Source organism: Scyliorhinus canicula, chromosome 25, assembly GCF_902713615.1.
Source record: "Scyliorhinus canicula chromosome 25, sScyCan1.1, whole genome shotgun sequence".
Taxonomy (NCBI): Eukaryota; Metazoa; Chordata; class Chondrichthyes; order Carcharhiniformes; family Scyliorhinidae; genus Scyliorhinus; species Scyliorhinus canicula.
The window spans coordinates 7613783-7638707 of record NC_052170.1 but is presented as its reverse complement, the minus strand read 5'-3'; the positions used below and the strand labels follow the sequence as shown (position 1 = coordinate 7638707).

General features: G+C 46.8%; 1 protein-coding gene across 6 annotated transcripts in view; it reads left to right on the top strand.

Moving 5' to 3' along the window:
- The window catches only part of LOC119957141 (breast cancer anti-estrogen resistance protein 3 homolog), a 46023-nt gene extending 22269 nt beyond the window's left edge, over positions 1-23754 (top strand). For 3 of the 6 annotated variants that reach the window (XM_038784893.1, XM_038784899.1, XM_038784896.1), the window contains exons 2-10: positions 2973-3097; positions 4594-5039; positions 6626-6723; positions 9809-10443; positions 11188-11303; positions 12090-12261; positions 15691-15802; positions 18509-18712; positions 21938-23754. In XM_038784893.1, the coding sequence (XP_038640821.1) occupies positions 2973-3097; positions 4594-5039; positions 6626-6723; positions 9809-10443; positions 11188-11303; positions 12090-12261; positions 15691-15802; positions 18509-18712; positions 21938-22110 (2081 nt within the window). In that variant the 3' untranslated portion in view covers positions 22111-23754. Of the gene's footprint in view, positions 1-518; positions 779-2322; positions 2340-2972; positions 3098-4593; positions 5040-6625; positions 6724-9808; positions 10444-11187; positions 11304-12089; positions 12262-15690; positions 15803-18508; positions 18713-21937 lie in introns of those variants that run through there. The other 3 variants (XM_038784895.1, XM_038784900.1, XM_038784894.1) reach the window with 3 other exon arrangements.
- Positions 23755-24925: the final 1171 nt, after the last annotated feature.

The window sequence follows — 24925 nt, the reverse complement described above, 5'->3', positions numbered from 1 at the left end:
AAAAAAAAAAATCTCTAACATTGGCCTCCACCATCTTCCAACTAGGGTTGCCAACTGGGGTTGGCTGGATTCCTGGAGGCATTATCATAGCACGTCCCCACCGTGCCTGCTCAAATAGCCAGTTTATTTTATATATTCTCCATTCTTTTTACAAGGAAAGTGTTCAAAGAAAACGAGGCGTGCACACAATTATTTTTAATGCCCGCGATTTTGCTTTCTCACTGGGTGCTGCTTGTGCCCTTGAGAATGGCATCATGTTCCCCGGAGGACCCCCAGGCCATTTCTGGAGAGCTGGCAACCCTACAGCCCACAGCTGCAAGAGAGGAGGGGGGAGGGGGGGGGGGGGGGGCACAGTTCCCATAATCACACCAGTTTTCAGGCCTGAGTGATAAGCAATAATATTTCACAGGTTTGCTGTCAAGTTGTAATAAAGGGTGGAGTGCTGCACTGGGATATTCCATATTCTGAAGGGGTGTTCTGCCAATCCTCCCACAAACACAACCCACTCAACAGAAGCAATTTTTATCTTGCTTTGTTTGGTACGCAGTGGTGTCAGAGAGTGAATGGTGAATTGCTCTCTTATTGTGGTGGTGCCCCCTCCCTCTGCAGGACCCGACCTCCCAGTACCATGCAGACCCCTCATACCTTTCGAGCTGATAGTTTCATCTATAGGTGCAGCTCCACAGGCTTTGAAGGTGTTCTTTGCAACAGTGAACCAAACCAAATCCGGTTGTATCTCGCGATTAACAGATCGGAAGAAGAGCAATGAGCTGAAAAGGTAGGCTATAACATTGAACAGCACTAAGCAGACCAAGGCAGCCAGCAGCACTTCGTGCAAGAGGGAGCTTTTAAACTAAGACCTTAATGAGGAAAAATGTGTGGAATGCAGTTGGTGAAGATACTGTGAGGTTTTATTCTGTTACAGTGAGATGTGTCAAACCTGTACAAACCAGCAATAGCGTGTTCAGGCCCTTGTACAGACACGTGGAAAATGCCATTTATTTTCCTTTAAGATTATGCGGGAAGGTGGATTAACTTTTGAACACTGTTGCTTCCTTTACTGCAGTCAGTTGAGCTTGGATCTGTGAATGTTTTATAATTTCTGATGAATGAGTTATTGCAGGCCACTTGTTTATTCACACCCCATCATTGGGGCTGGGTTAGCACACTGGGCTAAATAGCTGGCTTACCAAGCAGGCCAGCAGCACGGTTCAGTTCCCGTACCAGCCTCCCCGAACAGGCGCCGGAATGTGGCGACTAGGGGCTTTTCACAGTAACTTCATTGAAGCCTACTCGTGACAATAAGCGATTTTCATTTCATACATTGTCATTTTTGGGCTGTTAGACGATGCAGTCTAAGAACAGGCACGGGGGGGGGGGGGGGGGGGCGGCATGTGGTGCAGTGGTTAGCACTGGGACTGTGGTGTTGAGGACCAGGGTTACAATCCCGGCTCTGGGTCACTCTCCGTGTGGAGTTTGCACATTCTCCCCATGTCTGCGTGGGTTTCACCCCCACAGCCCAAAGATGTGCAGGTTAGATGGATTGGCCACGCTAAATTGTCCCTTAATTGAACAAAATGATAATTGGGTACTCTAAAAAATTTTTTTAAAAGAACAGGCACAGGAAGGGATATCTACAAATTACCACGGAGGGCAATGATGCAATATATTCCCAGTGTCATCACTGTAAACCGCACTGATCAGAATCAAGGTGGGGAGGGGAGGTGCTGATAGGACAATGTGAGAGGCCGAACTTAATTCAGAAAACGACTAAGTCACGACCAAGTCAGGTGATTAAAACAAATACTGAATAAACAGACCCACTGTTGAATGTTCTGTTTGTACTAGAATTGTGTTGGGCAACAATATTTTTATCTGTTCCATTCCAGGACAATGTTTTCAGTAATGTTAACAAAGTAGTAGACATGAATATAAGGACTTTAAATCCTCTGGTTACTAGCTGATGTTAAGGAGGCTGCCCAGTTGTCTAGGGAGGGGGGTGGGGGGGGGGGTACATTTTTCAGGGAATCAGCGATTCCTCATTACACTTTTGGAACATAATGTATTTTATTGGAGTCTGTTGTATAGGTTTTGAATATCAAGGGTCCCTATAATTGTTTTCAGGGATAATGTAGAATAAATATGAGAAATTATGGGACCTGACCTTTCATAACCTAGGGATGTCTCAAAGTGCCATGTATTGTAGTTAATCAAGTTCAAAGTTGAAAACATGACAGACAATTTGGGCGCAGCAAGGTTCTACAAACAGCCAAGAGATAATAGGCGGGTGAGATACTGAGTGATATTGTTTGAGGGACAAATACTGCCAGGATGCAGAGGTGAGCAAGCTGCTCTTTTTCAAACAGTGTCAAGGATTTGACAAAGAGTCTTCCAGACTCGAAACGTTCGCTCCCTTCCCTCTCCACAGATGCTGTCAGACCTGCTGAGACTGTCCAGTAATATCTGTTTTTGTTTGCTTCTCACCGAGAGGGTGGTCTTCCGCAGCTTAACATCTCATCTGCATGATGGCACTTTGAGCTGTGCAGCACTCCCTCCGTTCTGCACTGGGCTTGTCAACCTAGATTTTGTGCTCAAGTCTCTGGAGAGATGGGGCGGCACGGTGGCACAGTGGTTAGCGCTGCTGCCTCAACGCCGAGGACCCGGGTTCAATCCCGGCCCTGGGTCACTGTCTGTGTGGAGTTTGCACATTCTCCCGTGTCTGCGTTGGGCTCACGCCCACAATCCAAAGATGTGCAGGCTAGGTGGATTGACCACACTAAGTTGTACCTTAAGTGGAAAAAAATAATTGCGTACTCTAAACTTATTTTTTAAAAGTGTCTGGAGAGGGATTTGAACTCTCAAACTTGAGAGACTGCCAGCACAAAGCAGCTAAGTGATACTGGACAGTCTGGTCTGGGCAGTTGTTCGCAGTACTTGACACTAACATCATTAATCTGTTCTTTTTCAATTAGTTACTGATCAACTCATAATGACCTCTGGAAAAGATCCATTGACGAAGGAGCTGGAGGAGGAATTAAAACTGAGCAGTGACGATCTTTGCAGCCACGCCTGGTTTCATGGTCCTATTCCACGGCAGGTTGGACATCTCTGGATATTTCATTGTATATCTGTTAACTGTGAGGTTAAAGCAGAATTCACTAGCAAACCTAATTTGTCTGGTATTATTTAAAGGAAAGTATCTTTGAAGGAGGAGGGTTAATTTTTTCACTTTGCTAATTTGTTCTAGATCCTCCCATCTTGGGTACAGTATGAGATAGTTGTAGAGCCGCTATTTCAACTGCTTCATCCTCAAACCCAAAGATGGACTCCTTACTCCTTGAATGACATTTCCACTTCCAACATTTATACTTTTTTTAAAATTAAGAGGCAATTAGCATATCAATTACATATGGGCAGCATGGTGGTTAGCATAAATGCTTCACAGCTCCAGGGTCCCAGGTTCAGTTCCCGGCTGGGTCACTGTCTGTGCGGAGTCTGCACGTCCTCCCCGTGTGTGCGTGGGTTTCCCCCGGGTGCTCCGGTTTCCTCCCACAGTCCAAAGATGTGCGGGTTAGGTGGATTGGCCATGCTAAATTGCCCGTAGTGTCCTTAAAAGTAAGGTGGGGGGGGTTGTTGGGTTACGGGTATAGGGTGGATACGTGGGTTTGAGTAGGGTGATCATTGCTCAGCACAACATCGAGGGCCGAAGGGCCTGTTCTGTGCTGTACTGTTCTATGTTCTATGGTCAATCCACCTAACCTGCACATCTTTGGATTGTGAGGGTGAGACCCACGCAGACACAGGGAGAATGTGCAAATGCCAAACGGACAGTGACCCAGGGCCAGGATCGAACCCGGATCCTTGGCGCCGTGAGGCAGCAGTGTTAATCACTGTAGCACCTTACCACACCTTCCACTTCCAACATTGACTTACCTGCGGGCGGTTCTTTCAGGGAATATCCATTTGCTGGATGCATCATGGGCAGTCTTGTGTTGTGGACCTCAATCTACTGAATCTACAACTTGCACAGCGTTCCTGATACAGGAGAATGCTTTGGAGCCATGGTGGAACATTACGCCGAAGGAGGAACATTTAGTGGAAAGAGATTTAAGGCATAGAAAAGGGATGTAGAAAACCTTTAAACACAGGAGGGAGATAGAAAAGCAATGTTTTGGAAGGGAGTTACAGATGGAACCTTGTAACTGATGGGCTTCTGATGGTGGGGTTGACATCGATGGCCCACCTGAGAATGACGCTTTGGGGTTTGTAGTCAGGGAACATTCTGTACTCTGGTCTGAGGGTTGATTATGACCCAATACCACATCTTTCACATCTTGTTATGCTGGTAATACTCCTCAGGCGTGCTTCAAGGAGTCAATCTCTCCAGACGGTCTCAATGTATCTAGTCTGTTCATAGGACCGACCTGGGACCACTTGAAGTTGTTAATACGTGCTTGAAATGGGAAAGTGCTCCAATCCCCTGCCAAAACCTGGTAACTCAAAAGATAACGAATGTCCAAAAAGACCAGAAATTATTTAGCAATAGCTGCCAAGTAGAAGATGGACACTGATTCTCTCCTTTTACTAATTTAGGCAGCAGAGGCACTAATAGAGAGAGATGGAGACTTCCTCATTCGAGAATCTCGCTCTAGTCCTGGAGACTATGTGCTGAGCTGCACCTGGAAGCATGAACCTCTCCATTTCAAGATCATCCGTGTGGTCCTGCGACGTAAGGAGTCCTACACCCGCGTGCTCTTCCAATTTGAGCAGGAGAGCTTTGATAACCTCCCAGCATTGGTGCGGTTCTATGTCGGAAACCGCAAGCCAATTTCAGAGGACAGTGGAGCAATAATCTTTCATCCAATAAACCGGACGGTCCCCTTGAGATGTATTGAAGAAAAATATCGAGGAACATCTGGTCAAAGACTACATAATAAACAACTGACAGCCAGAAACCCTGATCAGAATAAAAGATTCAGCTTAAATCTGTCCGAAGGAGTGTCTTTAGACCAGCTTGCAGCAGACGGCAATCTTTTAAGGTAATTCATTATTGTCCTACTAAGTTTGTGTTGTTAGTTCTATTATGGCCTTGTGCCAGGCTTAGAAGCCATGCAGACAAGAAGGTTACAGATGCAATTCCTGATCTTTGCCTTTGTTATGTTCAGACTTGAATATTCCAATTCTTTCCCCCCCCCGCCTTCCATCTGCAAAGCTGCATACCTCAGCTCATCCAAAGCTCTCCTGCCTGGACTATAATGTGCATCAGGTTCTCTTCTTGTATCACTCCTGATCTACACTGGCTCCCACTCCGGCTATGCTTTTTATCATTTTATTCCTTTTTGAATTTTTATATGGCCCTTTTCATCCAGTCCTCTGCAATGTCTGCAATCTCTGCACTTCTTCAATTCTGTCTCTCGCACATCACCATTCATGAAATGAAAATGAAAATCGCTTATTGTCACGAGTAGGCTTCAATGAAGTTACTGTGAAAAGCCCCTAGTCGCCACATTCCGGCGCCTGTCCGGGGAGGCTGGTACGGGAATCGAACCGTGCTGCTGGCCTGCTTGGTCTGCTTTAAAAGCCAGCGATTTAGCCTGGTGAGCTAAACCAGCCCCCATTTCAGAGGGAAGAGTCACGTGTCGGCCAGACCAGGTAAGGGCGGCAGATTTCCTTCCTGAAAGGACATTAGTGAACCAGATGGGTTTTTACAACAATTGATGATAGTGGCATGGTCACCATTACTGAGACGTTATATTCCAGATCTTATTCATTGAATTAAAATTCCACCACCTACTGTGGTGGGATTTGAACCCATGTCCCCAGAACAGGTAATGCCCAAGGTCTTTACCACCATGTCTGTCTTTAGCCACTGGGCCCTGAACTCTGGAATTCACTCCCTTTCTTCCTCACTACCTTTCTTTCCGATGCTCCTTAAGTCCGGTCCCTTTCATCAAGCTTTCGATTACCTGTCCAAATATGTCCTTATGTGCCTCAGAGTCAATTCTTTTTGATAACACTGCTGTGAAACACCTTGGATGTTTTACTATATCAAAGGTCCTTGTTGTTCTTGGTGTTTTTACTGATCCCATCAGAGAGAGGAAGTTGGGTGGGGCAACCCTTAGCGTTCCTGAATTAGGAAAAGCGCAGGTCAGCCGGCAATCTGACTCCCAGGCTACTGACCCCATTTGGTTCACTGATATCCTTTTTAGGAGAGGAAATCTGCCCCCTTTACCCAGTCTGGCGTACCCATGACTCCAGATTATGGCCTATTTGGGTGTTGATCTGTGAGATTCCCAACAGTTTCACTGCAGGAATTGTCTGGAATGAAGAAGTAAATGACTTACTGAAAGCTCTTATACAATTAGTGTTTTCTACATTACAACAGTGACTATACATCATAAAAAGTGACTGTAAAGCACTTTGGGACATGCTGAGGCCATAAAAGCCTCTTTATAACAGCAAGCCATTATTTAATTTACAATAGCATTTAGCATTCTACCAGGTGGACTGACTAACACTATTATCTGTAAAATGAAACGAGCACATATAAATGTGGCAGGCGGAGTGGCTCAAAGATCAACTAACAAAGCCATTGCTGCGTTTACTGATGTTTGCTTTATCGCAGGACTAAGGACAAAAGTGGCAGTCACCCGAATATTCTGGACTATGGGAATGACAGAAAGCCATTACAGTCCGCCCAGTCAGACAGCTACCTTTCTGGAGGTGAGGCCATTTAAGATCTGAACTCTTGCACAACGACTGAATTTTCCTTACCTCACCGGGGATTCCACCAGTTTAACTCTTAAGGTTAAAAACTCAAATAGTCATTGCCTCATTGACCGCAACCCAGCTCTCGGAACCAAATGTTCCTGAATTTCAAAGGTTTCAAATGCTCCCCCGAAAGCTGTTTAGGCCAATGTGGGTTGAAACTTTCAGAACTGACACAGGTATGTTTTTATTAGGCAAGGGTATCAAACGTGACTGAACCAAGAGTTGGGAGTGAGTACAGAGATCAACCATGAGCTAATTGAGTGATGAAATAGGCTCAAGGGACTGAATATCTTCCTCCTGTTTCCTTTGTTCATCACAGGATACGTGAGATAAATTGAGAAGAGGGGACATCTTTGGGCCATTTTGATTTCATCCACTCCAAATCCCCAATCTGATGGTTGAAATTTTCCGGTTCTTCCTGGCGGTGGGATCTTCCATTCCGCCGATAGCAATTCCCCAGAAGATCCCGTCGCCGGCCAATGGCGGGCACGGTCTCTTCCGTCAGAAAATACACCGCGGGAGGTAGAAAATCCTGCCTCCTATCATCCCATTATGATTTATAACTTTCACCTGAACAACCTATAGGATGAAGGCAGCACGGTAGCATTGTGGATAGCATAATTGCTTCACAGCTCCAGAGTCCCAGGTTCGATTCCGGCTTGGGTCACTGTCTGTGCGGAGTCTGCACATCCTCCCCCTGTGTGCATGGGTTTCCTCCGGGTGCTCCGGTTTCCTCCCACAGTCCAGAGATGTGCAGGTTAGGTGGATTGGCCATGATAAATTTCCCTTAGTGTCCAAAATTGCCCCTTAGTGTTGGGTGGGGTTACTGGGTTATGGGGATAGGGTGGAGTTGACCTTGGGTACGGTGCTCTTTCCAAGTGCCGGGGATAGCGTGGAGATGTTGACCTTGGGTACGGTGCTCTTTCCAAGAGCCAGTGCAGACTCGATGGGCCGAATGGCCTCCTTCTGCACTGTAAATTATATGATGATGTCTGCTTAACATCCCAAAAGGGGTGGCACCTTTTGTAAGCAGCACTTCCTCTGTACTGCACTGGACTGTCGGCTAACCTGGTGTGAAAATGCCAAATGGGGGTCCTACCCAAAACCTTCTGGCCAATAAGAACCAATGCTTTTTGAAGTAGTGGATACCGTGAGCAGATGCCATGGGATCAAGGGGAGAAAATAAAACTTACCTTCCTCACTGAGTGCTTATTATGGCAGCATGGTAGCACAATGAAATGAAATGGAAATTAAAATCGCTTATTGTCACGAGTAGGCTTCAATGAAGTTACTGTGAAAAGCCCCAGTCGCCACATTCCGGCGCCTGTTCGGGGAGGTTGGTACGGGAATCGAACCGTGCTGCTGGCCTGCCTTGGTCTGCTTTAAAAGCCAGCGTTTAGCCCAGTGAGCTGCACGTTCTCCCCGTGTGTGCGTGGGTTTCCTCCGGGTGCTCCTGTTTCCTCCTACAGTCCAAAGATGTGCAGGTTAGGTGGATTGGCCGTGCTAAATTGCTAAATTCGTGTCGAGAAAGGTTATGTGGGGTTACTGAGTTATGGGGATAGGGTGGGTGCTCTTTCAAAGAGCCGGTGCAGACTCGATGGGCCTAATGGCCCCCTTCTGCACTGTAAATGTTATGATCCTATGATTATAGAGAGCCTCCTCCCAGACAAGAGGAGACTTGATGGAGGAATTCAAAATTATAAATGGCTTTGATAGAATAAAGGAGAAATGGTTTCTATTGGCACAAGGGTCAGTAGCCAGTGGATGCAGATTTAAGCGGACTGGCAAAAAGAGCCAAGCAACACGAGGAAACCTTTTTCACAGCGAGTTGGAATTTAAAACACGCTGCCTGAAATAATGGCGCATGCTGATTCAATAATAACTTTCACAGGGAATTGAATAAAAACCTGAAATGTATTGCAGGGTTACAGGGAAGAGCAGTGGACGATTGTCAAATTGGATATCTCCTTCAAAGTGCAGGTTAGATGGGCTGAATGGTCTCCTCTTGGCTGTATCGCTCTATGGTAACCCTGCAACCTGCTTTCTCAATCAGGGTATTGAAAGGAAAAATAGCAGAAAGTAAAGGTTGTGGCTGCGTCCGAATTGGGGTTTGCATCTTAGTTGCTGATGTCGCTCACACTGCTGTGAGGAATTGTGGAATTAATGAGCTAAGTTGGATCCATGGTACCCGGGTATATCTCCTGATGACCAGCTTCCAGCAGCATAAGAGAACTGGGCTGGATTCACCGCACCTCGACGCCGAAATCCCATCCGGTGCCAGGGCAGAGAATCCATTTCCAAGCATGGAATCGGGACCGGTGGCGGTTCCTCGATTCTCCGGCCCCCGAAAAGCAGCATGCCCGGGAAGTAAGCCACGCCGCGTAATCCCCCAGCTGCGGCCATTGCCAGAGGCCCACCCCACTATTCTCCGACCCAACCGGCCGAAGTCCCGACGTCGTGGATCCAATATGGTCCCAGTCGTTCGAGAAACTCGCGAGGCAGCTGCGGACTCAGTCCGCGGCCGCCATGGTCAGGGGCAGGCCGATCGGAGTGGGGGGGGGGGGGGGGGGGGGGGGCCTCATATGGAACCGGGCTATTTTCTAGCGGGCGGTCTGGGTCGGGGGCGTACGGGTCGGGCGAGCGGCCGATCGGTGGCACTATTTACGGGATCCAGCTCCACAATCTGAGCCCGCCAAGGAGCACAGCGTGGCCGCTGGATGCTGCCGCCGTGCGCATGCGCAGCCTCTGACCCGGAAGTGCGGGAGCCCGTATCTGCAGCTGGACCTTCCAGCTTCATGATCTGCTAGCCCCCTGCAGGCTGTGAATATGTGGCCTTTTGATGCCAGTTTTTCTGGTGTGAAAGGCCACAGTTTTCACGACGGCATGGGGACATAGTCCCTGAAACGGAGAATCCAGCTCACGGTATTTGTCAATCTGTAACAGTGGAATACACAAACAGGGGGAGCAAGGAAGGAACAATTATGAGATGGCCATCAAATAGCTATTGTGTTAACCGTACGATTTCGTTTCTCTGCAGCAGGACCCAAGAACGTTATGCAAGCAAATGGATGCCAAAATTCAATTCGTCCCTCATCACTAATGTATAGAACGGGAAGTGACCCGCTAATCAATCCCAAAGCGTTCCCAAAACGCTTTAGCTCTCAGTCGGGCATGGTGTTGAGAGGCTCCGATGGACAGTTGCACTGCAAGGCGCCCCCGAAACCACTCAGAATTCCATCTGCCATGATGTTAGACACTCCACTGGATCCAAACTTGGACGGCAGTGTCTACTGCGAGCTAGTGCCACACATTCCTCAGGCTGGTCAGATGCCGACATTGGCCAAGACTCACGTGGAGAGGTTACGAGCCACGGAACGAATGAAGAGCCGAACCCGGAGGACGGATACAGACTTCGCTCTTCTAGATTTAGACGTATATTCAGCTTCCATGAAGACCCACCGTGAAGAGGGTGATGATGATGATGAACACTGGACGTTCGTACGGCCCCATTTGGAGACCACAAGCTCGTTTAAACTCGACTCTTTTTCTTCCATCTTACTTCCTGCTGACAATAAACCCCTCGACCCCTCTGTGCTGAAACGACTCAAAGAAATATTTGCTGACAATGATCCAAAGACTACAGCACAGCACATTCTGAAAGTGGACTGTCAGGTAATTAGCAATTACAAACTCATTCAAGACAGTGACCCATTAAAAACCCTCAGACACACTGCACCTTTGGGTCAATTGTTTAAGTAAGAGGTTGAATTAGTATTGCACTTTCTCTGGAAATGACAAGGTTGAAGGGGGCGACCAAATAGAGGTCTTTGAAATGATGAAATATCAATACACTACAAGCAGAGAAGAGGTCTCCACTTGTTGGGGGTGACAAAAACTAGGAATCATAAATTAATAATCATAATACTAACACAAGTTGAGGCAGATAGTATGGATATATTGAGGGAGAAAATGGATAAGCGCATGAGTGAGAATGGAAAAATAGGTCATGCTGATAGGGGTTGTAGAAGGATGTGAGGAGGCTTGTGTGAAGTATACTATAGACACTGGCATCCGGCTGGGTGGAATGACTTGTTTCTGTGCAGTTAACTCTGAATTCTGTGTATTGGTTCATTAATAATAATTCATTTGATTACAGGAACAAGGCTCCCATGGGGTTGATATAACTGCTTCCGAATCTGTAGTGCGGGGTGGGGGTTACGGACACCAAGAAAGGTCTGCATCACAGGATGATACACCTTAATATTAATGCAGCATCTCCTTGTAAATTCACTAACAGGAGAGGCAAATGTCACTAGACTCAGAAGACCCTATTACAGATAGAATGGACCCAAGTGATCAGGAGGAGGAGACTATTTTACTTTCTAAGGAAACAAACAATGTGCTTTGGTCTTGTAGGTTGCGCGGATCACCAGCGTGTCTTTGGAGCAGAAGAAGATGATGGGTGTGAGCTCGGGGCTGGTTCTGATCACATTACCCCACGGGCACCAGCTGAGAAGGGACCTCCTGGTCAGGTAAAACACAGCAACAACAAACGGGCCATTTTCCTTTTCAGCATCTTTTTCGAGACATTAAAACATCTGAGTCAGTGATCCAATTAGAACACCCTCCCCACTCTGATGCTTTGAGAATTTCATTTATTTTTGTTGGTTTGGAGAAGTGCAGAAAAAGAAAGACGCAACTGGTGTCATCAGAACTGCCGTCAACAGCAATAGTAAATGAATAATATTGCCAAAATGCGGCAGTGCAGGTGGATGATGTCGTCAGGTGGGTGATTTCACCAGACCAGAAACACAGTAAGTGCTTCATGGGAACGTAATCAAACAGAATTTGACACCAATTCACGTGAGATGTTAGGACAGGTGACCAAACGTTTAGTCAATAAGGTTGAGAATCAAGGGACGAAATAAGACACAAAAAGGCGGCAAAGTTAAAAATAAATACACAAATAATAATTCTGATAAATGTACAATAGATTATGTGATCATTGGCCAGTGGAGATTCTCAATTAGATCCTATGAAGCTCTTGCCTTGTAAGATGTATTGACAAACACAATGGAGCTAAATTTATGTCAGTATTAGATGGAGGTGCCTGATGCTCAACATGTCTGCTGTGTCTTCCCTTCCAACCCACCTGGAGGGGTAACACTGACCATATTTAAGAACAGCAGAGATACTCAACAAGTCAGATCCTGTGGAGAGAGAAACTGGAGTTGACATTTCGGGTCCATCGTCTTTAGTCAGAACACACCTTGCCACAAAAGACTTCTTCACTGTCTCTCCTGCTTTCCATTTTTCAGACATCGTTTAATAGTCCTGGGCATCGCTGTGGACATCTTGGGCTGCACAGGAAGTGTTGGACAAAGATCTGCAGTACTTCATAAAATTATCCAACTGGCTGTTGAGCTAAAGGATTCCATGGGGGATCTCTTTGGACTTTCAGCCATCATGAAAGCTTTGGAGTTGCCTCAGGTATTTGGAAATCTAGTTCGATCTTGCCTCTTCCTCCTCTACCACCTCCTGTTGTTTCTTACTTGTTATTTCTTTCTTAGCTTTCCCAAGGCTGCATACAGACATGTGAATCATTGTTACGCCTTCTCTAGAGATAGAGTTGAGTTGAACGTTAATAATCCTCGAACCATGCAATGCAAAGGTCATTTGGCCCACCTCTTCTGTGCTGTTTCTTTGAAAGAGCTATCTAAAGAATCTCATTCTCCTGCATGTTCACCAAAACCTTGCAAATTTTCCCTTTCAAATATTTATCCAGTATACACAAATTTTACATTTTAAATCACTCTCAATTGTCTATACCCAAGGAAATACAAGCCAAGTATATATGGCCCTCATCACTTTAAATTTAAGTCTGCAACCCAGTCGGCAGCACGGTGGCATAGTGGTTAGCACTGCTGGCTCACGGCGCTGAGGTCCCAGGTTCAATCCTGGCTCTGGGTCACTGTCCGTGTGGAGTTTGCACATTCTCCCCGTGTCTGCGTGGGTTTTGCCCCCACAACCCAAAAGATGTGCAGGGTAGGCGGATTGGCCACGCTAAATTGCTCCTTAACTGGAAAAAAAATGAATTGGGTGCTCTAAATTTAATTAAACAAAAAGTCTGCAACACAGTCGGTCCTCCAGTCCAAAAACTGAACTGGGCCAGCCGAATGAAAGCAAATTACTGCGGATGCTGGAATCTGAAACGAAAGAGAAAATGCTGGAAAACCTCAGCAGGTCTGGCAGCATCTGTAGAGAGAGAAACGTCAGCTCTTTTCTCTCCCGACAGATGTCGCCAGACCTGCTGAGATTTTCCAGCAGTTTCTCTTTGGGTCAACCATATAAATACTCTGGATCCAGCAGCAGGTCAGGAGCTGGGAATTCTGCAGGAAAGAAACTTACATCTTGAATCCTCAAAGTTTCCAAGCCATTCAGCATCTTCACTTGGAAGTATAGCCCTGTTCCTTCATTGTCGCTGGGTCAAAATCCTGGCACTCCCTCCCCAACAGCGCTGTGGGTGGACCTACACCATAGGGGCTGCAGTGGTTCAAGAAGGTGGCTTACCACCTCCTTCTCAAGGGCAATTAGGGTGGGCAATAAATGCTGGCCTAGCCAGCGTCGCCCATATGCCATGAAAGAATTTTTAAAAAGGTCCGAGGCCAATATATCCAAAATCAAATGTACTCTAGATGGGTCTGGCCAGGGTTTTGTACATTATAAACGCAACTTCTTAGCCTTTGTATCTATTCTTCTGCACCCTTTTCCACCCCCCTTCTGCACACTGTGCGTTACGACTCCAAGTGGGGCCTCGAGATGAGATTTTGGGACTGCAAACTCTTGACTGCGGAGCTCACAGATCTCTGACATCTGTGAGGTCTCTTACATCCTTGCATTTTGTTTTTGTCGAATGGTGGGTGTGGCCTAATGAGCAGCTCTTGGACGCATGATTGCTAGCAGCAAAAATATTGTGAAAAAATGGGTGTTTTCTTTTAAAACCCTGAAGTTTAAACACATTCCTGCCCCGCTCAAACTCAGGCCCCGCCCAGTTGACTACATTTTATAAAATATTGAGTGGCATGATGGGAATTGAGACACACGTACCAGGTGCCCTCCATCAACGCCAGAACACAAGGTAGCCATCCACACAAACTACAAAGACCATTCGTTTCCAAGACAGTGTGTCAACAATCTTTCTTCCCAAGGAGAATCCCACAATGGATCAAGCTGCCAAAGGTAATACAGTAGTCACAGCTCCATGACTGGAAATTTTCAAAACACATCTTCAGATGCTGTGGCAGGTTTAGCACAGGGCTAAATCGCTGGCTTTTAAAGCAAACCAAAAGGCAGGCCAGCAGCACGGTTCAATTCCCGTGCCAGCCTCCCCGAACAGGCGCCGGAATGTGGCGACTAGGGGCTTTTCACAGTAACTTCATTTGAAGCCTACTCGTGACAACAAGCGATTTTCATTTCATTAGATAGTTTTCATTATCAGGACTATCGTCTCAGCAGGTCCTGCCTGGTTTAGCCATGACCATATAAATGTTGATGGAATACGGATATTAGACTGTGATGCCAAAACAACAGAAGCAGCTGCACCCCTCTACCAGGATATATTGGCCTCGTGGTCAGACACATCTAGAGTACATTTAATTTTGGGCACTTCGCCTCTAGCAGGGTAGACAGGTGTCATGGTCAGACCCTCCCTCCATCGCTCTGCAGATGAAGGTCCCCACACCCACCCCCGCCACCAGATTTTCACACTGGGCTCGGGCAAAATCTGGAGCATTAAATGAGGTCACTCGAGGAAAGTATTTAGGAAGTGCTGGTGTACCTATTCACTCCTAAGCCGCTGGGAGAAGCTGTGATCTTGTCCCATTCCTACTTTCCCAGCTTTACCAAAGCTAACAAACCTTACCAAAGCCTTACCAAAGCTAACAAAACAGCACCGATTGACAGTATTGCATCGAGCAATAATGGGGAGGTAGGGTTGCCTTTACGGCAGGACTCTGAGCAACCAGTCTATTTGCCAGTTGAAAATAAGAATCTCTATGTGGTACAGTAAACGGAGCTCAGTGACCTCTCCTGCTCCATGCACTGAGTGGAGTACAGTTGGGTAATGCAAAGCTTTGTACACAAAATTAATCCGTCTCTGACAGCAGTCTCCAGGGTGATCCAATCACCTTCATCCTGGCTGGAGCATTTGCTGGTGTTACTCTTTGCAGCCCTCCGTGACACTACCTCCAACTACAATGGCCATGGGAAATAAACTACTGCGCTGTTTCTTTTTACTGTTTTCTAGTGTCAGGTGTAGTGAGAGATCAGGTGCAGTAAAATGGTATTTTTTTTTTAACATTTCCAATGAAGGGGCAATTTAGCGTGCCCAGCCCACCCACCCTGCACATCATAGAATTTACAATGCAGAAGGAGGCCACCCGGCCCATCGAGTCTGCACCGGCTCTTGGAAAGAGCACCCTACCCGAGGTCAACACCTCCACCCTATCCCCATAACCCAGTAACCCCGCCCAATACTAAGGGCAATTTTGGACACTAAGGGCAATTTATCATGGCCAATCCACCTAACCTGCACATCTTTGGACTGTGGGAGGAAACCGGAGCACCCGGAGGAAACCCACGCAGACATGGGGAGGATGTGCAGACTCCGCACTGACAGTCACCCTAGCCCGAATCGAACCTGGGACCCTGGAGCTGTGAAGCAATTGTGCTATCCACAATGCTACCGTGCTGCCCGTTGGCGTGCTGCCCGTTGGCGTACTGCCCGTTGTCTTTAGGTTTCGGGGGTGGGACCCACGCAGACACGGGGAGATCTTCTGCACAGTTAAGCTCGCATTGCATGTGGGCAATGCTCAGCACGCAAACTACCACCAGTGATACATCTTTCCTTCCCCCCACCAGATTGTGCGTTTGGAGCACACATGGAGGACTCTGCGCCGGAATCACACGGACAACGCCATCAAGTTCGAGAAGGAGCTCAAACCGTTCATCAAGTCCCTGAATGAGGGAAAAGGCAGGTATTCCATGTCTGGGGAGAAACACTCAGGTGATGTAGAGCTTTAACCAGGCTAGTGGAGCAGGGATACTGTAGCACTTCATAACCCAAACTCCACCCAAAGATCTAACAAGATTAAGGTTTATGTTTGAAATTAACTTCAAATGTCCCACAGGTCCTTGGTATGTGTGCACTTCAGTAATTATACAGTTTCCTGTGGATGAAAGGTCTGCCTTTAGAAAGCTGAAAGTAGTTAACCAGGTCCCAACCAGTTAAAGCATATCAGTTGGGATAATTGGTGTGAATTACCCCCATCTGCATGCAAAAACTCATCACTTGTTAATTTAAATATTTTCATTAAATACTTGTTGCTGTCTTGCATAGAATCTCTTTGTACTTGGAAATGAGTTTGTATACGTGATCATGTGTTTAATCTAACCACACCCTTTGATCAGATCAGCTGGCAGGTCTGATGATCTATAAATGGTTGGGTTGATGGGCTTTAAAGGATAATAAAGTACTGCAGATGCTGGAAGTCTGAAATAAAAACAAAGTGACAGAAGGTCTGGCAGCATCTGTACAGAGAGAGTTTCAAGTCGAATATGACTATTCTTCAGAAATGACAGATTTGACTCAAAACGTTAGCCCTGTTTCCTTCCCTGCAGATGCTGCCTGACCCTGCTGAGCATTTCCAGCAGTTTGGGCTCCTGTCCCTTTGCAAGGATGGTTCATTATTAATGATGTTGGTAGCTTGTCCCGCAGTTTTCACTTGAAATGAAAAATGAAAATCGCTTATTGTCACGAGTAGGCTTCAATGAAGTTACTGTGAAAAGCCCCTAGTCGCCACATTCCAGCGCCTGTCCGGGGAGGCTGGTACGGGAATCGAACCGTGCTGCTGGCCTGCTTGAAAAGCCAGCGATTTAGCCGAGTGAGCTAAACCAGCCACTTCCGTCCACCTCTCCCTTTGGTTATAGAGCAGTCAGAATATGACCACAGCTGGACCTGACTTCATTGAGCCAGGGAATAGTCGATGGTGGTAGAGGTTCCTGTCTCTGAATTGAATTTGGAAAAGATCAATCTGAACTCAAGGGAGTGGATTCCAGCCTAAAATAGACAATGTTGGTGTTTGGTTTCCATCCATGTCCCACATTGGGCAGCACGGTAGCATGGTGGTTAGCATAAATGCTTCACAGCTCCAGGGTCCCAGGTTCGATTCCCAGCTGGGTCACTGTCTGTGTGGAGTCTGCACGTCCTCCCCGTGTGTGCGTGGGTTTCCTCCGGTTTCCTCCCACAGTCCAAAGATGTGCGGGTTAGGTGGATTGACCATGCTAAATTGCCCGTAGTGTCCTAAAAAGTAGGGGGGGGGGGTTGGGTATCGGGTGGATACGTGGGTTTGAGTAGGGTGATCATGGCTCGGCACAACATCGAGGGCCGAAGGGCCTGTTCTGTGCTGTACTGTTCTGTGTTCTATGTTCTATGACTTCCTAACCTCCAAGCAGACCTCCAACAATGCAATTCTTTTAAAAAAAAAAAAATTTAAAATAAATTTAGAGTGCTCAATTAATTTTTTCCAATTAAGGGGCAATTTAGCATGGCCAATCCACCTACCCTGCACATCTTTGGGTTGTGGGGGTGAAACCCACGCAAACACGGGGAGAATGTGCAAACTCCACATGGACAGTGACCAAGAGTCGGGATCGAACCTGGGACCTCGGTGCCCCAAGGCTGCAGGGCTAACCCACTGTGCCACTGTGCTGCCCCAATAATGCAATTCTTGAACTACTTTTCCCAAGGGTGAGGTGGACTCATTCCTGTCACCGTGGAGATAACTCATTGACCCTCCAACTCAAACTGGAGGCTCACAACAAAGGAATCATTTAAAAACATTTTTATCTTTTTTTCAATTAAGGGGCAATTTAACGTGGCCAATCCACCTAACTGCACATCCTTGGGTTGTGAGAGTGAAACCCACACAGACACATTGCAAATACCTCAGGGGCAGTGACCCAGGGCCAGGATTCGAACCCAGGTCCTCAGCGCCGTAGGCAGCAATGCTAACCACTGCGCCAAGTGCCGCTCTAACAAAGGGAGCCCTGGCAATATACTATACCACATCAAGGACCAATATTTGCTTCCTGACCAACATCATTAATGCAGATTATCTGATCATGGCCACATTGGTTGTGGGAGCTTGCTGCCCATAAATTGTTTTTTTGTGTTTTCTACATTATAACAATGACTACAATTCAAAAGTATATCATTGGCTGCTTTGGCCAGTTGTGAAAGGCACCAAATGTATGTAAGGTCTTTCTTTACGATGCAGTGTTGCCACCTAAGGGCAGTACAGTAGCATTGTGGATAGCACAATCGCTTCACAGCTCCAGGGTCCCAGGTTCGATTCCAGCTTGGGTCACTGTCTGTGCGGAGTCTGCACATCCTCCCCGTGTGTGCGTGGGTTTCCTCCGGGTGCTCCGGTTTCCTCCCACAGTCCAAAGATGCGCAAGTTAGGTGGATTGGACATGATAAATTGCCCTTAGTGTCCAAAATTGCCCTTAGTGTTGGGTGGGGTTGCTGGGTTATGGGGATAGGGTGGAGGTGTTAACCTTGGGTAGGGTGCTCTTTCCAGGAGCCGGTGCAGACTCGATGGGCCGAATGGCCTCCTTCTGCACTGTAAATTCTATGATCTATTGCCTGTTTTCTCAATGCCTTTCTTTCCCTACACAGTTGAGCTTCCTCTGCAAAATATCACCATTCCACACATTCTGCCCATCATCACACTAATGGAGCGTCAGTCAGTGTCTGACATCATGGAAGCTTGGGATAAGATGGATCAGAGCTGCACAATGCTGCTGAAGACCCTGGAGGTGGCTCGTTCTGTGACACTGAATGCCGCAACATATAGAGCCAATGCTGAGGCTAAACTGAAAGGTAAGCGTCTCCTGCTGCACTGCCTTATCCCAACATTCAGCGAATTCCACTGTTTCCTGTTCGTCATGTGTTTCTTTCCCGGTATGTGCGAATTTATCTGTCCACATGGCTCAGTAGGTAGAACACCCTGTCAGAAGTTTGTGGGTTCACGCCGCACTCCAGGGACCTGAGCGTCCAGTGACACTCAGTGAAGTAATGAGGGAGTGCAGCGCTGTTGCAAGCCCCATCCTTTTGATGATCTGTTAAACAGAGGTCCCATCTGCCCTCTCAGGAGGTTGCAACAGATTGCATGGCACGGTTTTGTACAAGAGCCATTTAACCCTTAACCAAAATGACTAAAACAAATGATCTCATAATTATCACTTTGATGTTTGTGGGATCTTGTTGTGTACAAAATGGCTGCTGTGCTTCCTGCATTGCAACACTTCAAAAGTACTCCATTGGTGTGAAGCACTTTGCTTCCACCTCAGGTGATGAAAGAGTGTTTTCTGATAAATGCAATTATTTCCTTTTCTCAGCTTGGTAGTGGAGACTAGGGAGGAATTGGGTGCCACATCCTGAGCTCATGTTCCTGCCTAGTGGAGGTGATCTGTACTGTAAGTGCTTGTGTTGCAGGGTCAGGCTGTGATGCCTCTACATTGACAACTAGTTGCATACAGTCCTGCAATAGTGTGGTAACAGCAGATCTGCCACAATGGCCACCTGTCTTTGGACAACCTGGAAATGGGCAAGTTTGGAGAACACTTCCCCACCTTCCAAACAAAATATTATTCGAAGATCTGGCAACCTTTCCTGGCCCATTGCCAGTTGGGCTGGACTTTGACCACTGGTTAGGCGTCTGGTGGTTGGTTAAAGATTATGTCATGTTTCCCTCTGGTTGGACAGATTTGAAACCTGTTTTGCAACATCATCAGTGTGTATCTAAGCAGCACCCAATAGTGTAAGACATCCCAAGATGTTTCACGGGAGGTTTATCAAACACAATCTGACAAGGAAATAGTGGAAAAGGTGAGCAAGGGCTCGGTCAAGCAGGTAGATTTTAATGAACAGGCAGAGAGGTTTAGGAAGGGATTTCCAGCCTCGGCCACTGAAGACACAGTTTCCATAGCCAGAGCGATTTAAAGTGATTTAAAGAGGGGCTGGTTTAGCTCACTGAGCTAAATCGCTGGCTTTTAAAGCAGACCAAGCAGGCCAGCAGCACGGTTCGATTCCCGTACCAGCCTCCCCGAACAGGCGCCGGAATGTGGCGACTAGGGGCTTTTCACAGTAACTTCATTGAAGCCTACTCGTGACAATAAGCCATTTTCATTTCATTTCAAGTCTTGGAAATGCAGGGGTGCCAGAATTAGAGCACAGATATCCACGAGGAGTCAAGGCTGGAGGTGGTTATAGAGTTTAGTTTCTTTGGTTGTATAGATTTCACATTGGTGAGAAAATACTTCAAGTAAAAGGGGAGGCTTGTTTGACAGTAGCCCCTCATCGTAACACTAACCTCTATGATGCATCCTTCCTTAGAATCAGGGTTGGGTCTGTTTGCTGGCAGCCACACATTACAGTGTATCCTCTGTCCATCATATCCTACAACTCCTTTCAGTCTTCTTGTTAAGCCAATCTCCCATAATCATTCAAAGCCTTGAGGATACAGTAGCGGAAGTGGAAGTGGCTCATTGGGTCAGTAGGTTGCATTCCTGTCAGACTGGGTGGAGGGGAATTGTTTGAATTTTGCAACAGGAGCTGCCCCACATTCCAATTCTTTGGGCCTCACTTTGGGAGACACGGATACTCGCTCCGTTCACGGATACCCGCTCTGTTATCTGGGTGTGAAGTGAAGTAACAGAAATACGCAGACTTGATAATTAGACATTTCTGGCCCAGTGTGTACAGAAAGATAATTCAACATTGATCAGCTCTGTGCCGACCAAGTTAATCTGCCCCCATTTGTAGAAAAAACATTTTTATTTTACTCACCTGTCCTTTGACGAATAGCTAAGGTATGATTTCATCACTTCTGTCATTATTTAGGCAAGACCTCATTAATGAGGCTCTTTGACAATAACGTGCATCACACTTTATAATGAAAACAAAATACTGCAGATGCTGAAATCTGACATGAACAAATACAAACTTGTCTTCACATCATTTCACAGGCATGCAGTTCCGGCAGAAGCCACCGGGAGGTGAGCGAGAGCAGGGAATGCCGGCTCCCTCGTCCTCTCCTCGCCCTGCATTGGCAGCAGACCCTTCACATGCCTCCTACCAGCTCTCGCGATCTAGGACATTCATTCTGAACCCTGCTACCTCGGCACCTCTCCCCTGCTCCCAACCCACAGCTTCAACACCTCCCCCATTGACGCGACCTTTTGCCAAGTCTGCAGACTCCTCTGCAGGGTGTATATTTCACAGAATTTACAGTGCAGAAGGAGGCCATTCGGCCCATCGAGTCTGCACCGGCTCCCGGAAAGAGCACCCTACCCAAGGTCAACACCTCCACCCTATCCCCACAACCCAGTAACCCCACCCAACACTAAGGGCAATTTTGGACACTAAGGGCAATTTATCGTGGCCAATCCACCTAACCTGCACATCTTTGGACTGTGGGAGGAAACCGGAGCACCCGGAGGAAACCCACGCAGACACGGGGAGGATGTGCAGACTCCGCACAGACAGTGACCCAAGCCGGAATCGAACCTGGGACCCTGGAGCTGTGAAGCAATTGTGCTATCCACAATGCTACCGGGCTGCCCCACCAACATAACGGTGCTAAATAAACATTCTCTACAACTTGTATTTGTATAGCGTCTTTAACTTCTCAAAACATCCCAAGTTGCTTCTCTGAAGTATAATGAAGCAAGATTTGGTGTCAAGCTGCACAAGATGATGATTGGACAGGTGATCAAACGCTTGGTCAAAGTCATAGGATCTTAAAGGATCTTAAAGGGTCTTAAAGGAGGAGAGGCAGGTAGGGAGGCAGCGAGGTTTAGGGACGGAATTCCAGAGCTTAGGGCTCAAACAACTGAAAGCACGCCCGTCAATGGTACAGCAAGGAAAATGGTGGCGAGCATCCAGAATTGGACGAGCGCAGAGATTATAGAGAGTTGTAGGGATGGAGGAGGTGACAGAGAAGTGATTTAGTCCACTGACTGGATTAAGTGTGCATATTCCCCTGCTCGTAATAACACTTCATTTAAATGTGTGAAGGGGTTAATGTTAATCTTTGTTTTCCAGATTTTCACGCTAAAGATGAATTGTTCGAGGCCTTCAAGACCGAATTTGCTTTAAGATTGTTCTGGGGCGCCAACGCAACTGAAGTCAGTCAGAATGAGAGATACGAGAAATTTGATAAAATCCTGACTGCCTTGTCACGGAAACTGGAACCTCTGGGTCCATCGGAAATCTAGTTCAGCAAGGCGGGCGGACCCTTGTAAAGTGGTGTGGGTCAAGGCTATCAGTGAAGACTTGCCAATAGTCTTCATCGCACGACATGACACAATGTAGGCACAGCAAGTGCATGCCCAACCCCACTCGTGCCTTGTAGGAAATGTTCTCAACTTTACGGTGCATTCATCTTTTTAATGTGCAAAAATATTACTTAGTGACTATGGAAAGCTTGCCCCTTTTATTGCACTTACTAACTCTGTGGCCTCCATAACCTAGGAGAACGAGGTCAGTGGGCACATGAAACCGCGTCCAAACTCCCTTCCAGATCGCGCGCCTACTCGTCTTGTGTGTCTGTGTGTGTATATATTTCATAGAATTTACAGAATTTACAGTGCGGAAGGAGGCCATTCGGCCCATCGAGTCTGCACCGGCTCTTGGAAAGAGCACCCTACCCAAGGTCAATACCTCCACCCTATCCCCATAACCCAGTCACCCCACCCAACACTAAGGGCAATTTTGGACACTGAGGGCAATTTATCACGGCCAATCCACCATGGTTCACTGCCACCCTCTCACAGACAACTAGGGACGGACAACAAACGCCTGCTTGACCAGCTCTGCTCACACCCTCCCCAGACCATTTTAAAGTTCAGTCACTCTCCCCTGTCCAGTGCTTCCTGCGGTATGATTGTTGGCACCATAATGACATTCAGCTCCGAGGGGGGAAAAATTCCACTCGATAATTTGACCCAAACACCATGTCACAGAACTGCAGGAACCTTCGGAAGAGGAGGTGGTCAGTGGTATCTGATCACAGCTATTTTGAAGAAGAAACCAAATTGAAATAAATGGCTATGTGTTGTTGGCTTTGGTGATATGCATCACTGTAAATACACAACAACTAAGTAAACACTCGAGGGAGCACCAGAGACATGACACGCGGACGTACAGCTAATGAACACATAGAATAGAACACAGCCAATGGGCAGTCAAGATACCCAGAGGTGACACTACCACAAGGGGGCATTTACACAATCCATATAAAAAGACAGGGCACACGTGCTCTTTCTCTTTCCACAGGCGACACTTAGAGAAGGACAGGGGCAGATCAGGAAGCATCACACCCACCGCGTGGCTTGGAGCAGACTGGTTAGTTAGACTGAGTTACTATAGTAAGATTAGCAGGAGAGTTGAACTCAAGTAGGAGTGTTAACCGTTCAATAAACCTAAACCTAGTTAAACCTATCTCCAAGTCTGAACCTTCCTTTGTCAGAGCAGACATCAAGGAAGCAGCTTATGCGACATGAAGAAGCAGAACACAACATCGGCGACCAGTGACTGCACACATTTCACACACTAGGTGGATGCAGTTGTTGGCACCCCAGATCTATCAGGTCACAACACGGAAGACAATGGAGCCAGGTTCCTCATGCTTCACTCCAAACACCTTGTTGAGCCGTGTGCTTCACTTAACACTTTCCAGATTCTAAAAATGATTAATTGAAAAAGCTTTGCAGAACCCAACAGTTACTAAATGCGCTGGAAGTCTGATAGAATATTATTTACTATGTTGATAGGTTGTCCATTTCAGGGGCTTTGGGAAGGGCAACAGACCAGCGGGACAGTTTGATTCTGTCTTATCATTAAATATATTTACAGATCCAGTGTGTGTTAAACTGGCTTTACTTGTTTTCGCTGAAATTAATTTTTGTAAATAAATACTGGTACCCCTGTCAACGTACCCATATCGGGTTGACACGAGCTTTGGAATTAAAATAGCCAAGTTTCTGCCATTTTCACACAAGTTCTCCAGGGATTTGTCGCTCCCCTGAGCCCATAACACAATTTCCGATGGGATGTGTTGTATTATTGTCCTTTTTGTAGCCTTAACTCTCGAAGTGAAAGTTCTCAATAAAATCAAACTAAGTTAATTTCATTACCCAATTCATTTTTTCCAATTAAGGGGCAATTTAGCGTGGCCAATCCACCTGGCCTTGCACATCTTTGGGTTGTGGGGGTGAAACCCACGCAAACACGGGGAGAATGTGCAAACTCCCACGTGGACGGTGACCCAGAGCCGGGATCGAACCTGGGACCTCGATGCCGCAAGGCAGCAGTGCTAACCACTGCGCCACCGTACTGTACAAAATCAAAATAAGTTGATGCACTGGAAACCATTTCTGATTTTCCTCAGCTGGAGCTGTTTAATAGATCACGAAACATCACACTCATGGTGGTTGGATTACCATAGCTAAACACCCTCCCCATCTTGCACCAATGTTACCTGGGCAATATTTGTAGGGGATCCCAGCCTTGATCCTAGGAATATGGATTTGTCAGCAAGTCGACCTATAATGTTAGTCTGGGCAATGAATTCTGCATGGTTTATTTTGGAAAAAGGGTGAATCAACTGGACAGAATATAAGACTGAATGCACAAGGTCCTATGATTTTAACTATTGAACGGTGTAGAGAATAATGGAATTTACAGCACAGAAGGAGGCCAATCGGCCCATCGAGTCTGCACCAGCCCCCGAAAGAGCACACCACCAAGCCCTATCCCCGTAATCCCACGTAACGTTTTCTTTTGGACACTAAGGGGCAATTTATCATGGCCAATCCACCTAAACTGCACATCATCGGTCTGTGGGAGGAAACCGGAGCGCCCGGAGGAAACCCACGCAGACACGGGGAGAACGTGCAGACTTCACACAGTGTCCCAGCGGGTGATCGAACCTTGGACGCTGGCGCTATGAAGTCACAGTGCTACCCACTGTGCTACCATGCCACCCAGACAATGTATTCTGAAATAATTTTTTATGATGACGATTACTCA